The sequence below is a fragment of the Nuphar pumila genome, chromosome 16 (assembly GCF_984573655.1).
Source record: "Nuphar pumila chromosome 16, dmNupPumi1.hap1.1, whole genome shotgun sequence".
In the NCBI taxonomy this organism is placed as follows: Eukaryota; Viridiplantae; Streptophyta; class Magnoliopsida; order Nymphaeales; family Nymphaeaceae; genus Nuphar; species Nuphar pumila.
In genome coordinates, this window is record NC_143264.1 from 85,680,557 (window position 1) to 85,697,461 (window position 16,905).

Consider the following 16,905-nt stretch of genomic DNA (forward strand, 5'->3'; position numbering starts at 1 on the left):
GGTTAACATCAAACTTTCTGAAAGGAGGACTTTTTGTCCTTTTTCCCACCCGTCGTTTCACAACTTTTGAATGAAGGATATTTTTGTTATTTCCTCGAACCGTCATTTCAGGGCAAGAAAAGCAAGTAATGGTGATTAAGTCTTTGCAACAGCACCAGAGTCCGATGCAAAGTTATGTCAACATACACGGGAATACGAGCCCCATGTGCATGAATATGTGGCGCTCATTCGATCCCCCGAACACTGACGTGGGATTCAGTGAATCATCGGGGGGCGAACATACATAACCCTCCCGCAGATGACATTTGGAAAGCAGAACACAGAGAAGGAGGCCCACGAGTTGCTCAGCTTTGCTTATGATTCTTTGATACAGCTGAAGCAGTAAGCACTCCCATTTATGTACGTGTAATTCCCGACCACGTTTGCACTACTAAATGTAATGTGAATCTCCGTTGGCTGGCAGTATCCAATTCCAACGAAGAAGGAAACGCCGGGAAGGACCGATCTTTTCATTGGTAGCTGGTTGAAATCCATGCCCCGTGATAAGGTATCTTCTCTCTCTCATAGAGTCACAAATGTAGAGTAATGGATCCCTGCTAAATGAAATACTAAGTCAAGTCACAGGGACTCAGCAAATCTCTTTCTCCTTTGAACTAAACATGAAAAAAGAAAAAATTATGATCTTTTCGGTTATTTGAGATTCCCACCTTCCGCAGTTCCCTTGTTGGTAGGATTCTTCTTCCCACAGTCCCCCTTTTCGCTTTAATTCTTCCTCCGGGGATTCTGTACGGTCTCCTTTTCCTTCTTTCCGAGCCCTAGCTTTCTCGTGTTTGGGAATTTCATAAGACTTTCTTCTTCTTGGGTCTTCGTTTTGGGTGAAGTAAATGGGAGCTCAGCAATCCAAGGACGAACTGCTGTACCAGCAAGTGACGATAGGAAACATCGGTGCCATCCGATCCCTTCGTGGAGGTGGCGCCGGCCTCGAGGTATGTTCTCTCTTTCATTTGGCATTTTTTCCGTTTTACGTGAAAATTTGGGCAATTGGGGTTTGTTTTCCTGTGGTTTCATCGGTTCCTTGCTCGATTTTTTCTTGGTGGTTGGAATGATTTTCAGCATTGTGTTGTTAAGATAGCTCGTATAAGCTTGCTTTCTGACCGATTTTGAAGTTATGAATTTAGATGCAAAAATTTTCGTCGTCGCGATTTCGATTGGTTGCGAAGAAGTAATTCGGGTTACCGTTGAGGCATTGCTAATGGATGCTATCTATAACTTTCAGATAGTTCTGCGTTTCATTATCATATGAATACAGTGGAGCAGTAATCGTGGGTTCCTTGTGATATCGTTTAACGGAATTATTATTCGCATCAATGTCCTATAGTTGCAGGCTATTGCCCTCGTTCTCTAAGTGGATGGATTTTTTTTGCTCTTATTTTTCTTGAGTTTAACAATGAATTTTATAAACTAAGAAATGTGTGGGTACTTATGTACCTGACTATATATGTATTTTTTTTTGCATTGATAGGTTTCATGTGAAGAATTGCTTTTTGCATCACAATGTTTTCTCAAGAATTTAACTAGAAAGTGAATTCTAAGAAATTTTGAACTTCTCTGAGAATTTTGGGATATTTATGTGGTTGGTTTTCTTTTTTTGGGTTTACATTGGTGTGTTGAATGGTAAAGAATAGCTTTTTGCATGTCAACGTTTTTGTGTATCCTATTAGATGATGAACTCACTTTCTAATAAATTTTGATCTTCTCTGAGAAATTTGGGATATCTACGTGGTTGGCTGCTTTTTGGTTTACATTGGTATATTGCATGGTAAAGAATAGGTTTTTGCATCACAATGCTTTTTGTGTATCCTGATAGATGATGAATTACACCCTGCAGATCCCTGCAATGAGTGCTAGACTCAATGCAATGGGCACAATTGCTTGTTTAGTCATCTGTGGAAGCTTGATTTTTAAGCTTTTCAATTGGATGTCGGCAACACTCTCTTTCTAGATGTGGGATCCTACAAATTTACTCTAGTTTGGTGTCTTAAAAAGGATCCACTATGTCATTAGTGCATTCTACTTTTTATTTTTTAGTTTTGTCATATTGTAAAAGCTCCAGTTTCTTTTCCAATCTTTTAGAATTTCTATCAGTTCTTTTTTATTGGAACTTTTTTCACTATATTGTTCTTTTCATTTTTTTGCATCTGTATGGAGGTGGTCATTGATGTTGTTACTATTGTTCTTTCATTACTATCATATGAGTTGGTGCCTGTAACAAGAAAGTCCTAAATTGTTACATTTTGGGAATTTCCTTGTACTATCGATTCTGGTTACTGTTTAGTTTCTTTTTCAAATATCTGAATTATTTTTTTGGATGTGGTCCTCGTTGTCATTGACTAATGTCATGAATGTATAAATAACATAAGATGCCATCTTTCATGCAGTGGGTCGACAAAGAGGGGAGAACTCCTCTTATTCTGGCATGTACGAGAGGGGAACTTATAGACGTTGTAGATTGTCTTATCGAACTTGGTGCCAACCTGAATGCTTATCGCCCTGGTATTTCCCCCCCATCTAATTCTAATCTAATTACTGTAAGACCCTCCAGGGAATTTGAAGCTTGCTTAACTGGAAGTGTGCTCAAGTAAATGACAACTGAACTGTAAATACTCTCTATTGGAGTGGGAAAAGAATGCTTGTCACAGTTCTTCTCATTAAAGTCATCTTTTTGCTACGTGGGTGATATGTAGTGGATTTGAGGTTTACATTCAGTCTTTAATGGATTCCAACAAGTTCACCAGATTGCCTTCTAGAAATTTTACAAGTTCATGGTGGCTCATTAACTGTAATCTCTAAGATATTTTTAGAAAATTTCCATGGAATGCATATTAAAAATATGCTTTATATCTAATTCACCTTTTAAGTTTTTTATAGTTTGTGGAACTACCTCTGATGATGATGATGATTAACATGTAAAGCATATGGTATCTCAAACATTTTTAGGAGGGAGAAAAAGGTGAACTTGTTAATGTGCCGAACATTAAGAACAGATGCATACAATGATTTCCATTTTTTTCAATTTTAGAATTTATATCGCTAATTTTTAAAATTTGGCGGTAATTTTCCTGAGAGTTTCTCTTGAGAAAAACCCTTGCCAATATTGTCATGAGATATCTGATCATGATGTATGTGTGTGTGTGTGCGTGCACATGTGTGCGAGTTAGTAAGTTAGGGTCCTAGTCGATAAGGCTGTTATCCTTCTCTCTTCTTCACCTTTAATATCTACACATTTAACTATAATTTGGTTAGTAAGTGGACATTATGCCATCTGGTGAAATGCCATTCTCATTCTAGTCAACCTCATTGGCAGCTTTTGCTCACCCAATGCATAGAGTTACAGGCCTTTATGCACAATTAGTTGATGTATACTATATCCATTGGTCTTGTGATCAATCTCTATTTTATGCCATCTTCCTCTCATCGTGGAGAGCAAAGTGATTCGACTGTGTGTGTGTGTGTGTGTGTGTGTGTGTGTGTGAGAGAGAGAGAGAGAGAGAGAGAGAGAGAGAGAGAGAGAGAGAGAGAGAGAGAGAGAGAGAGAGAGAGAGAGAATTCTACTGGGATGTTGATGAGTGCTTCCTCATATAATGGAAGAACTAAAGTCAAACATCTGCTTACGAACATCTCTTTGATTACAGCTAATATTCTTCTACATATTGTGAAAATATGATTTGTATCGATGTCAGCACTAAGAAACAGTTTCATGAATCACCAAGCATGAAAAGACTGATTGCGCCATTGTTTTCCATCAGTTGCTGGTTTACCACTTTATATGAGTAGAAAACCTTGCTAGAGGCTATAAAATAATTGTTGGTTTTAATTGTCTTTCTCAGTTTCTGGTTATTTATTTCATTCATCATCACTTTGACATGATGTATGTAAACCCACCCGACGCGATCGTCGAGCGGGGAAGGTAAAAAAAGAAAAAAAGAGAGAAGGTGAAGAAGGTTCCCTCATTTGCGGAACCGCCTTCCCATTATCATCGTAGCGGGAGGGGGGGGGGGGGGTGTTGAGGATAAACCTCGCCCCCCACGATCATTGGGTGGGGTGAGGTTTATCCTCACACACCGTTATAGAGCCCTCACGGTGAGCCTTCCACCCCTCGATACACAGAGCGAGAGAGCGTGAGAAAAAAACAACAAGAGAGTTGCAGAGAGAAGCTTACTGGAACCGTCGTCGGCGACACCACATATATGCTGTCCTTCTCTTCTTTCCCTTCTTTTCCAGTTGTTCAAAGGGTCGGCAACCATGGCTGTCGGCAAGTTGCAGAAAAAAAAAGAACCCGGACAACAAAGCCGGCATGGCTGTCGACCTTGTTGTCGAGAGAGAGAGAGAGAGAGAGAGAGAGAGAGAGAGAGAGAGAGAGAGAGAGAGAGCCGACTCTGGCTGCCGGCCTCTCTGCAACAGAGGGAAAAGAAATCAGAAGGGGATGTGCTCCTTCCACCCTATGCCAGTGACCGACTTGGGTCGGTTTGAGTGCGTAACCAAGTAAAAAAAACAAAAACAAAATACCAAGACCGACTTGGTTCGGTTTGGTCCAGACCGAGTCTGGTCAACTGTTTCAGACTTGACTCGGTTGACTGAACTGGACCAAGTTGGGTCTGACAGGGTCTCGGTTTCCTGTTTGGATCTAGTCTGATCTAGACTAGACTGAATCTGGGTCCAGTTTGATCCTGTCGGTCTGGACCGATCCAAATTGAACTGGATCTGTACAAAAATTGGGTTTGGATCCTGTCTGACAAATCTGGATAAAGATCAGAACTGGATCTAGTTCTGATCAGTATTGAATCTATATCAGAGCCAGATCTGGATCCAATTGGATGAATCAGTTCTGGATCTAGATCAGAACTAGAGGCCTGGATCCAGTTTGACAGTTCTGGATCGAACTCATAATCGGATGGATCTGTTCTGGATCCAGATTAGAACTGGATCTGGATACTGTATGACAATTTTGGATCCAGATCAGAATTGGTTCTGAATCCAGTTTGTGATTAGTTATGAATTTTGAGAATCTAATTGAGTTTTTAAATCAAACCCAAATTTGTCGAGACCATGGTTGCTAGTCGAGGAAGCTGAAGCGGGAAGCAATACGAGAAGCGAAAGTGGGAAGCGAGGCACTTTCAAAATTTTAGGAAGCGGAAAGCGTGGGATGACTTAAAAGCGAATCAGGAATAGTCTCGAAAGCGTCCTAGGAAGCGAACTAAAAGCGATCTAGGAAGCGAGGGGAAAGCTAATAAAGAGAATAATAAAATAAAATAAAATAAAAATAAAAATAAAAATAAAAATAAAAATAAAAATAAGGGGGATAGCACGGGGGAAACACTCTTCCCATAAAATGAGAAGCACATTTTCCATAAAAGGGAAACACACTTTTCACAAATGGGAGGCACACTTCTCATAAATTTTGGCGCTTCCCAGTGCGTTTCGGAAGCATGACTTTTCGCGCTTCCAAAACACGCTTCTCCACTTGCCTAGGCATTTTCGGTAACTTTGGTCAAGACTAGTTTCAGTAAACCTAGTACTCTAAACTCAGACCGAACCTGTTTTGACCTAGGATGAGTCAGGTCAAATCATAAGAGTTGAAATAACCAAATAACCCCTAGGTATACCCAATATCTGATTAAGTAGAATGGGCATAACTTTGCACTCCAAACTCAGAATTGAGTGAAGTTTGGTGCGTTAGACTCGTATCGTAGATGAGAATCTCCTTGTCATCTATTTTTGGTCAAATCAAGGGCATAAAAATTGAGGTTTGATGGATCAACTCGGGAGAAATATTTTGATAATTTTGTCAAAATATTAAATAAGGTATGTGTATTAATATGAACATGCTTGTGTGATGATCAAATTCTGTTGCTAGAGCCTCTTGAGACTCGATTGCAACTATAGTACTGTAAGGAAACAACTTTGAATATATTAGGTTCAATAATGAACCATACACATGCACATGAAGTGCGAATATACCCACTAAAGGGGAAAACACAAGCACATAATGTGCTAACACATAAACCCACAAAGGGGCAAAAATGCCTATAATAAGTTGATATTATTGAAAAGAGGAAGGGTGAAACACCCATTACATGGAGCAAAGGCTCCTCCAAAGGAGTAGAAAATACAAAGGGGAGAGCCCCTATTTATACACACTCAAAGGGACCACCTTGGGGGCTCCCAAAGGAGACGTTAGAGAGCCCCCAACGTCTCTATTGGGAGGCCCCCAATATGGTACGAAAAACAAAAATAAAAAAAGAAAATAAAAGAAATATTACAATGCATATTCCAATTGGAATATGCGTAAAATGACAAATTACAAGAATACCCTTGAGGGTATTTTAGGAAGAGAAAATATATATATTTATATATATATATATATAAATAGAGATACGTATACATATATATGTATATGTATCTTTATATTTATATATATATATATATAAATATATATGTATATGTATCTTAGTTGTAAACAAACCATATTGCGTTGCATATTATTATTGATGTTGTATATTAGCATATTTAGAAATGTAGCTTTTGAGTGTGAGTATGATATGCATAAAATGATCATGCATAAGATTATTGCAATGCGATGTTTATATGCAAACGTTAGTCGTTCTATGTTTTGCATATTAAAAAAATATTGATTTTATGATAACATATCTATGTTATAATCTGCAAATATATTATGTGAATTTTATTTTGAGATTAACATGCATAACCCCTTAAATCCCAGAAGTGGTATCTGGTTTGTGGCTAGAGTACAATCACTATGGAGAGTGGGCCGCCGGTGATTTAATGACGTAACGACTCTACTTTGTTGTATGCTTAGTCTGATACAAAGTATGAACCTTAATGTTATTATGAGATTAAGAGTGAGATTCATCGTGATTATTTCACGATATCACTCGTGGGAGAATGAGTGAAACACGAGCTTGAAAGTAAGGTTTAATGTAATGAACTTAAAATATAACTTAGGGTTTTAAATACTGGAATGGTAAATTTATTATTAAATTATTGTTGTTATATTTCTCAGAATCTATTCTTGAATTTGGTTTATGCTCTTTCCTTTATGTTTGGTTTTTTAGAAGAACTTGTACAAAGAATCTTTGGTTCTTACCCTGTATTTCAAAATATTTTTCAGGATCAAGAGCTCAGTGATGGGACTGATTGCTACATGGGGCCTGCCAGTTTACATGACCTATTTTTGATGTTCTTGATAGAGTGACTCTATGTTACAAACTTTATTTATTTATGTTTTTATGACATTCATTTATTGGTTAATAAAGTTGGTTATTCACACAATATCTGGGGCTCTAGACAACCATGGACGGTTGAAAGTCATTACGCTTACATTGTAGTATGAACCATGCCGACTTTGAGTTTGAGTTTAACCTTCCAGCTAGCTACCGGTGGAGTCTCTCTTGTTGTTTCAGTGCAGTGCCTGATGATATGGGGATCATTGGGAGTGTATGGTTTATAATCTGATCAACAATGTAGAATTCAGGTGTTCTACGCGGGTTGCTACGCCCATAGATGACTATGACCGGTATAGCCGATTTAGTGTTATAGTTTGATGTGAGTGAGCGTTTGATTGATAGAGTTAAGAAAAAAAATCAAAACATACAAATCTTGTGTAGTGTGTCGAAAACTAAATTTAGACTAGGAGCTTAGAGTCCATTACAATTGTAAGTTAAAGTCATTTATTGCTTATGAATATTCTTTGTTAAGTTGTGGACTCACCTCCTAAATAATTACAACTCTAGGTTTCAGGTATACTAGTGCAGGTAGGACGTGATCGGCTACTCCGACTTTGCTGCAGAGTACTTGTTAGTTTATTTTCTTGTCATTGAATACTTATGTAATCATTATTTTTGCATGTTATAAATGATGAAAAAAATTAAGTTATTAGAAAAAAAAATTAGTCATGTTTTCTTTGTGTGAATTCTGTATGCTTTCCCTATGAAAAGTAATACCAACGGGCTTGGACTCTCGAGGTCCCAGATCGGGGTGTTATATATAGCAGTTGGGATAGTTCTTTTAGATGTTTCAAATATTGAGTGAGGTTTGTTGGTTTCCTGTAGATCACTTGCATCATTCATTGTCTTGCTTGACATAATGTTTGAGACCTGGGTTACTGGAATCTTAATTAAGGGCTATAATGTGTAATCTTTCTAGCTGATTTAGGCTGTAATAAGGTGCCTCTTAGTAAGTTACATGCTAGAGATATCAATTTGAAAACTGTTGTCAAACAAAAATGTGTGGTTATCTATAAATGATGTCACTTAAACAAGGATATGGACTTAGATATTTCTCCTTTTTTTTTTGTTGTCTGCATGACTGGATATCCAGTCACATCTATGATATTTTTTTTGCTTTACAGTCAAAATATCCAAATTTAGTTCAAATGAACCTAGTATGCTTATGGGCAGTATCTCCATCTTGTTATAATCTCATCAAAGAACTCTGGTATCTGAACTGCAGGGCCATTACCTTTTTCAATAAAAACATGCATCTGAACTATGTTGGATGGATATTGTAGTAAATTGTAATACGTGTTCATGGCCTTCTCAGTAAAGAATAACGTATAAGGTGATACTAAGAGGAGGATAATGAGGTATCTTTGTTATATAGGTTTTGAGCTTGGCTTCCAAGCATTCAGAGTTTCATGTACTTGGTTCCAATTTGTCAACAGCATTTACTTGATGCCAACTATTTTGCTCTTTACTAAGGGGGCTCCACTTCTTTGGTAGGAGCTGTGAGTGCACGTCACCTTGTGTTGAGATGTCGCAAGTTCGAAACCCATTGGTACAAATGTATAACTGGTGGGGGGTCTGCCTAACCCCAGCTTGCCTATCTAAAAAAATAAAACTATTTTGCTCTTTGATTTGGCTGGGCTTGTTTAAGTTGGGTTTGCATGCATACATTGTGTTTTTTGGTCTGAAACATGGGAAACTGCAGACAGCTTAATCATGCTTTGTGCACCCAGGTTCTCGTGGAGGAACTCCTTTGCATCATGCTGTCAAAAAAGGCCTTCATAGAACAGTCCTTTCACTTCTTTCACATGGAGGTTTGTCCTGGATGGCTTGTGTATTTTATGTTGAAATATTTTTCTGAAAAAGCTTTATGTTGAAAGGTTTCTTCTATATGTGACATTCTCGTCTCATTACTTAAATTTTAAGTTCCCTTCTGCATCCCATTTCAGCTAATGCAGTGGTGATGAATGATGATTGTGAAACTCCTTTGGATGTGGCAAGAACAAAGGGACACATCAATATTGTCCGTGTTATTGAGGTAAAGTCTATTTTTCTGAAGCTTCAGATTTTGGCTGGTTATACTTGTGATTTCTGCATGTCTGAGTGGACGTGCATCTGGAGTTCTGAACAGTTGCACTCTTATGTGTCTGCACCCATGCATGTGTGCATTCACCTGCATGCATATGCATCAGTGGCTCTTTCTGCATGCTAGGGTTGTCATTAGGTCGGGTATGACACAATCCCAATCTGTTCTGGATCCGCTGGGATTTGGGTTTGGTTATAAATAAGGAGGTTGGCTTAAGCATTAGGGTTGGATTCATAAGGTTAGATTAGTATACAGAGCCTGGTATGGTTTACAAAATTTCATACCAAAACCCAGGTCCAAACGGAGTTCTGATTAAGATCTGGAAATTTACAGTGTAAAAAGCATAAAAATTATTATTTTACTGGGTATGGACTGTGTTGACCCTGGATGGTTTTTTCTATGGTAGGTCCGGTCAGACCTGGGTATGGACCCGGTACCAGCATCTTAAATTCGGATCTGAGTCTAGACCCACCGAGGTCCGGTGAAGGTCCAACCTTTTGACACACCTAGTTTACACATGCTTGTCTTCCTTCAGAACTTTGATACATGCAGAGGATTTTCTAAAATAATTTGGTTACATATTGTTGATTCCATTTGTTTTAATGTGCTGTTCACTCGCTATGTTTATTTCTGTCTCCTACCCAGGGACATATCTGCCTTTTCTGTGGTTGGGTTCGGGAGCTTTCTGGTCCAGGTATATTGGAGGCACTAGCACCTCAATGGGTATAAAAAAAAGTGTTAGTATTTGCTCAGTAGTCATTTTCTTTCTGTTGGCTTGTTAGACTTGGAAGTCTTTCTTTTGATGCACATTTTTGTCAAAACTAGTAATATTCTGCAAAATTTGTGTTTTCTAGCCTGGCTAAATCACTAAGCAGGTTATGCTTCAATCACCAATTGCAGGGTGGTTTTAAGAAATTAGTAGATTATTTGCATTGACTGTATTTGTATTGTTTTCAGTTGGGTGGTGATTATACCAGCGGATTCTCGCAATCCAACCAGTCCCAGAAAATTTCAGCTTGCTATTTATCCTGGCTTGCAGGTATGAAACTTCATATATGATTGCTTAACCGTCAAAGCTTGATGGACTCCTAGCATGCAGATTCTTGGGCTTTTCTCAAGTTTTCTTGCCATTAATTAATGTTATTTTATTCTGATTACTTATCTGCATGTTGGAATTATGTTATTCTTGCTGTGTTGATATTCTGTTTGCAGGTTGCACAGCCTCGGACAGTCATTTTGCTGTGGAAGGTTGAGATTGACGAACCCAAATTTAACCAGCCAGACACTATGCTGATTATTTTTGACAAGCACAGCTGTAAGTTTCTCTAAGTTTCCAGAGGAAATTTGCTCAATCATGAAATTTATTAAAGCCACAAATTGCCATGGGCTGTGAATGGAACTTTGTTAGCTATATTATGATTTATTGTGGAATGTGTTTCATGGGATCTAGATGCTCTTTGTATCTCATAAAATTACTCCCCCCATAAGAATAATGGGGCTCTTAGCAAATTTGGAAAATTCCCATGGACCAAGAATTAATCACCGCGTTTCCAAAGAAAAATGATGAGAATTTAACAAATCTTATACTACATTCTTTAGACGATTTGATGGAAAATAAAGTGGCTTGGGCTGAGGGATTTACCATGGATGGGGTGCGTTTAAAATGTGTATGCCCTGATTTTTTAAATTTTCCTCTTCTTTATAAATACAGATAATAAATATTACTAGCATTGACCATTCTTCAACAAAAGAGGAATGTTTCTAACTGAACCATTGTGGGTTTGAATAATATGTTGTGTTGTTTCCAGTGATCAGACCAAGCTGTGTATAAATCCAATATCTGTGCAATTTAACGGGCACAATAATGTGGTAGTTTGTAGTACTTAATTGTTGATTTTGTCTTTATCTGGTGATTCTGACCAATGTGCATTTGGAAACTAAAACGTTTTAAAACCACCTCTGTACTGACTGTGTAACATTTTACAGAAACAAAGTTCAAGTTCTTATCTGAAAAGGAGGGTAACAAAGAGCAGCTAAAGTGGCTTTATGAAGCTTGTAGAGGAATTCCGCAGGTACTGGTGAATGCTATTTAGCGTGCACATGCATCTTTTTGGGACTCGTCCGCGCGTGTGTGTGTGGTGCCACACACATACAACTAGTTTCTTGTTTGCTGTAAACAAAACACTAGATTTGTACAGTCGATGGTGCACTTCCATGGACCTATTTTGAGAGATCCCAACAGAGTTCTTCCTCTTCCTTTGCAGCGTATAAGGTCCCCGGCAACCTCTCTTACATCATCAGCAGATGATCTTGATATATCCATGGCCATCAATGCTTCACTCCAATCAACTACGGAGGAAAGTCTACCCACTTTACCCAACACCCACCAGAGCATTGAAGCTATTAACACTAATGGTTGGGCAGGCCCCACTGGAACTCCTACCTACAATGGCTGGGGATTCAACAATGTGCTGAGCGCAATTCCAGACAGGCTGCCATCAACTTCAGAAGCCAATGCAGGTGACTGGCTGGCTGAGCCTGTTAGCTGTAAACCTAGTGGATGGGTTCCATCTGAAGCTGGCCCAAGCAACTTCCCCGCTCAGACTTGTCAAAGTCACCAGCCACATGATATCCCCTCTGTTGAGATCTCTTCAGTGGCTGGTTCTTTGGCTCCTTCAGCTCCGCTTCTTCCTGAAGAAGGTGCAATTCATTACCCTACTATTGATTCCAGTCCTATTGACTTGGACGTGCCTTCTGTAAAGGATAGTTCACATAAGCGCCCATCCAAAGATGATGGTGATGGTTCACCAACGTGCGTAATCTGCTGGGATGCTCCAATAGAGGGTGCTTGCATCCCCTGCGGTCACTTGGCTGGTTGCATGGCTTGTTTGAATGAGATCAAAGCCAAGAATTGGGGTTGCCCTGTTTGCCGTGCAAAGATTGAGCAGGCTATGAGGGTTTATGCCGTGTAGGTAAATTCCAGCATACTTAAAGGGAGTTGAACATCTATTTCAGTACATCTTAGCAATCTTTGTTATAAATATTTATGTTGTGTGGATAAATTCCAGCGTACGTGAAGGGAGTTGGACCTCTATTTCAGTACACAATAGAAATATATATACCAGATTTATGATCAAAGCCAAGAAATGCCCTGTTTGTGCACTGTCGCTGATGATGAGCTGCATTTAGAGAAATCGGACATTGAAGGTGGCAATTTGCTCATATTGTTGTTTGTAGAATTGCGTGAACAAGTCAGAATCCAGTTCTTCAAGCCACCATGTATGTAAATATTTCCTTTGCGTTCCCGTATTTTGAATGGACTTTATCGGTTAAAATAAAAGTTGATATTGTTCCTCTTCCAAGGAATGGTTGAAAGTAAACACGTTTACCTTATGGCTGTGCGTTGGTGAAAGGCACGTTGGATGTCTCTTTTTCGTTTTTCTTATTTTTCATCTTGTTTTAGTTTTTGTTTGTTCTTGGTTTCAACTTTCTAGTGGAGACTGTAGGTGGTAAAAATGATGTTTATATTGTAAATGGTCCTACGTTTGTCCAAAGACTAGTTAAGCAGGTTTGTTCAATGTGGGTGCTGGAGTTTGCTTTTCAAATGGTTGCACCTTGATTTGTTTCTGATAAGCATGATATATAGTAAACTCGAAGTGGCTCTGTATGTAGTCCAGCTATGGAATTTTGTTGAGGATGGGATCGATCTGAGAAAATATATAAATATAGAAGAGAGGCAAATTATATATGTATGATCGATGATTGGCTCGTCATATTCATCTGACAGCCCTTGCCTACTTAGGCATAATAACAACCTCCTTAGAGCAAGACTGGGAAGAAATCACTTCTATTTTATCATAATTAGCTTTACATTAACACTGGTTTTGTTTTTAAGAAGCCAAAACAAAAATGTCTTTATAAATGTCAAATTTACTTATCACTTACTCAGTAACAAATAAAAATTAAATGAAAATGAGATAAACCATATTGGGATAAAAAGGGCGCGTCTCCTAGAGGAGCATGTGATGGAGCAGTGAGTAGTCGATGTATTTTAGTCTTAACAATACGACATGCGTATGGGAATTTATTGAACTAGTAATGTTTGGGTTCGGCGTTCTCAATCTCTTCCACTTATTAATGAGAGAGTACTCGTTTATACTGTTCATGGGCAGGCTAAGTCCATGTGGTGACGTGTTTTCCAATTGCTACAGTTTCATGGTAATTAATGTTACAAGAACGTGATCAAGTAACTTTTTATAATTCAGATAATTCAAATGCATGCCTCATTTATTTTACGGCCACTAAAATCTTAACTGCGTTTAGTTCCCAAGTGGGCGTTTCTTATTTTCACTCGACTTCATTTTTTGGAAGAATGTGCCTTCTTTATTAAATACATCTCCATAAACGTTTACGCGTTATAATTTTCATACCCTCCGTTTTTGTCCTTTTTTGAAAGAAGTCGTCATAATTTCAGTTTATCGTATAATGCAACATTTCTAGATGGTCAAATTCGAACTAGAAAGTTAGTTAGTTAATTACAACAACAACTACGCCTTCATCCCAAAATAATTGGGGTCTGCGATATGAACCAAAAAAGAAAATCATTATGGGTCTTCCACATGAATCCTTCTCCTCCAATCATTTCTATCCAATGCCATGTCCTTGGTGAGGTTCAAATCATTCATATCCTTTCCTATCACCTCCATCAATGTCTTCCTAGGCCTACCCCGATCTCTTTTAACTAATATATTTTTTCATTTCTCCATCCTTCTAACTGGAGCATCATTAGGCCTTCACCGAATATGTCCAAACCACCGTAAACGATTCTCTCTCATCTTATTTTCAATGGGTGCAACACCTACCTTCTTACGTATCTCCTCGTTCCGAATCTTATCTTTTATTGTATTTCCACACATCCATCTCAGCTACACTCATTTTTTGAATATGATGTCCCTTGGCAGCCCAACATTCCGTACCATATAGTAAAGCAGACCTAATAGTCGTCCTATAAAACTTTCCCTTCAACCGCAATGACATTCTACGATCGCACAACACTCCAGTTGCACTTTTCTATTTCATCCACCCAAACTTTATCCTATGATTTACATCTCCATCAATTTCTCCATACTTTTGAATGATAGATCCCAAATATTTGAAACAATCATCCACCGGTATTTCTTGCTGACCAAGCTTCACTAAACTCTCATCATTACTTCGTTGCTTACTAAACTGACATTCCATGTATTCTGTCTTACTCTTACTCAACTTAAAACCTCTTGCTTCCAATGTCTGTCTCCATAATTCTAACTTAGCATTAACCCCAGCTCTAGACTCATCAATCAAAACAATATCATCAGCAAACAACATACACCACGACACATTTTCTTGAATTGATCTCGTAAGCTTATCCATCACTATAGCAAATAGGAAAGGGCTTAAAGCAGATGCTTGATGTAACCCAACCGTTATAGGAAAATTGGTTGTCACCCCTCCACAAGTGCGGACATTGGTTACTACTCTTTCATACATATCTTTAATTATTTTAATGTACTTGAGAGAAACACCTTTCTTCATCATTGTCCACCAGAGAACGTCCCTAGGTACTCTATCATATGCCTTCTCTAAATCAATAAAAACCATATGCAAATCTTTATTCCTCTCTCTATTTCTCTCGATAAGTTGTCTAAGAAGATGTATAACTTCCATAGTTGATCTTCCAGGCATAAAACCAAATTGATTCTCCGATATCACGACAACCTTCCTCAACCTAGACTCAATCACCCTCTCCCAAAGTTTCATAGTATGACTCATGAGTTTTATACCACGATAGTTTGTGCAATCTTGTATATCACCCTTATTTTTATATAGAGGCACCAAAGTACTCTTCCTCCACTCATTAGGCATCTTATTTGTTCGCCAAATCTTGTTAAAAAGATTTGTCAACCATTCTAAACCTTTCTCTCCCAAGCATTTCCAAGCCTCGATAGGAATACCATCTGGGCCAACTGCCCTTCTTGATTTCATTTTCTTCAAAGCCTCTGCATTTCCAAGTCACGATTCATCTCATGAAAAGGAATAGAGAAGTCTCCAAGATCCTGAGCATGACTTTCATTAAATAGGTTATCAAAATAATTTTTCCATCTCTCCTTAATCTCCTCATCTTTGACTAAAACCCTTTGTGTTTCATCTTTGATACATCTAACCATACCCAGATCCCTCGATTTCCTATCTCTCATCTTTGCAAGCCTATAAATATCCTTCTCGCCTTCTTTGGTATCCAACTTGTCATAAACCTCCTTATATACCTTATCCCTCGTGTTTCGAACTACTTTTTTAGCTTCCTTCTTTGCTATCATATACTTCTCCGAATTCTCCTTATCACGACTCTTACTTAGATTTCTATAACACTCTCTTTTAACCTTAATAGCTAATTTGACTTCCTCGTTCCACCACGATGTATCCTTACCTAGCGGTGCACCGCCTTTAGACTCACCCAATACCTCCTTAGCCACCCTTCTCATGCCACCCGCTATCTTATTCCACATTGATTCTGAATCCTCCTCGAGACACCAATCAACTTCCTTAACTACCTGCTCTACAAACATTCCTTGTTTAAATCCTTTCAGTGCCACCACTTAATTCTAGGATCTATCCTATGTCTATCCCTTTTGCGGCATTGTCTAATTCTAAGATCTAAAATTAAGACTCTATGTTGTGTAGCTACACTTTCTCTCGGTATAACCTTACAATCGATGCAACAACCTCTATCTCTCTTTCTAAGTAGGAAAAAATCTATCTGACTCGTATTAACCCCACTTTTAAATGTTACTAAGTGAGACTCCCTCTTCCTAAACCAAGTGTTTGCTAAGATCATATCATAGGACAAACCAAAATCTAAAATCCTTTCTCCACTTTCGTTTCTTTCTCCTATACCATAGCCTCCATGGATACTCTCAAAACCATCCCTACTAATGCCTACATGCCCATTAAGGTCACCGCCGATAAAAAGTCTTTCTCCATAAGATATCCCTTGTACTACTTCATCTAAATCTTCCCAAAATTGACGCTTAATGCAATCATCTAAACCTACTTGAGGTGCATAAACACTAATAATATTAATAATATCTGTACCTAATACTAATTTAATAAGTAAAATCCCATCACCCTTCCTACGGACCTCAACTACATTATCTATAAACTCACGACTCATAACAATCCCTACTCCATTCCTATTCCTATTTATTCCTGTATACCAAATCTCATTTAGTTCGTTAATTAATCAAGTGTAAATTCAGTTTTCATATTGAACCTGCTAAATTCTCTCTCTCGTTTGTACATTTGTGAGCTTATCATTAACCATATGGCACAAGAAGTCCAAATCAAAACATCCTTTCTCGAGCTTTAGTATGGCATTTTCAAATGGCCACATACAGTAATTGAACATGATAAATAATAACTCTATATGGCTTATAAAATTAAATTGCCATTAATTATATGGGTGGTTGTGAGGGTGCTGAG

General features: G+C 38.2%; 1 protein-coding gene across 4 annotated transcripts; it reads left to right on the forward strand.

Annotated features, from left to right (window-relative positions):
- The first annotated feature begins 625 nt into the window (after positions 1-625).
- Positions 626-12,766, forward strand: LOC149813955 (putative E3 ubiquitin-protein ligase XBOS34). 4 transcript variants are annotated; one of them, XM_089991960.1, is made up of 9 exons: positions 626-986; positions 2,439-2,553; positions 9,035-9,115; positions 9,251-9,339; positions 10,033-10,124; positions 10,345-10,426; positions 10,600-10,702; positions 11,374-11,459; positions 11,652-12,766. In XM_089991960.1, the coding sequence occupies exons 1-5, from the start codon at positions 885-887 to the stop codon at positions 10,114-10,116; spliced, it is 471 nt and encodes a 156-aa protein (XP_089848086.1). In that variant the 5' UTR covers positions 626-884; the 3' UTR covers positions 10,117-10,124; positions 10,345-10,426; positions 10,600-10,702; positions 11,374-11,459; positions 11,652-12,766. The 4 variants fall into 4 exon arrangements, with proteins under 4 accessions (XP_089848086.1, XP_089848085.1, XP_089848087.1 ...); XM_089991959.1 differs by having other exon boundaries at positions 721-986; positions 10,033-10,110; XM_089991961.1 differs by lacking the exons at positions 11,374-11,459; positions 11,652-12,766 and having other exon boundaries at positions 721-986; positions 10,033-10,081; positions 10,600-10,628.
- The last annotated feature ends 4,139 nt before the right edge of the window (positions 12,767-16,905 follow it).

Bases quoted from the DNA above. Each gene is read 5' to 3' on its own strand.
- LOC149813955 (XM_089991958.1), top strand. From the start codon at position 11,709: ATGGCCATCAATGCTTCACTCCAATCAACTACGGAGGAAAGTCTACCC.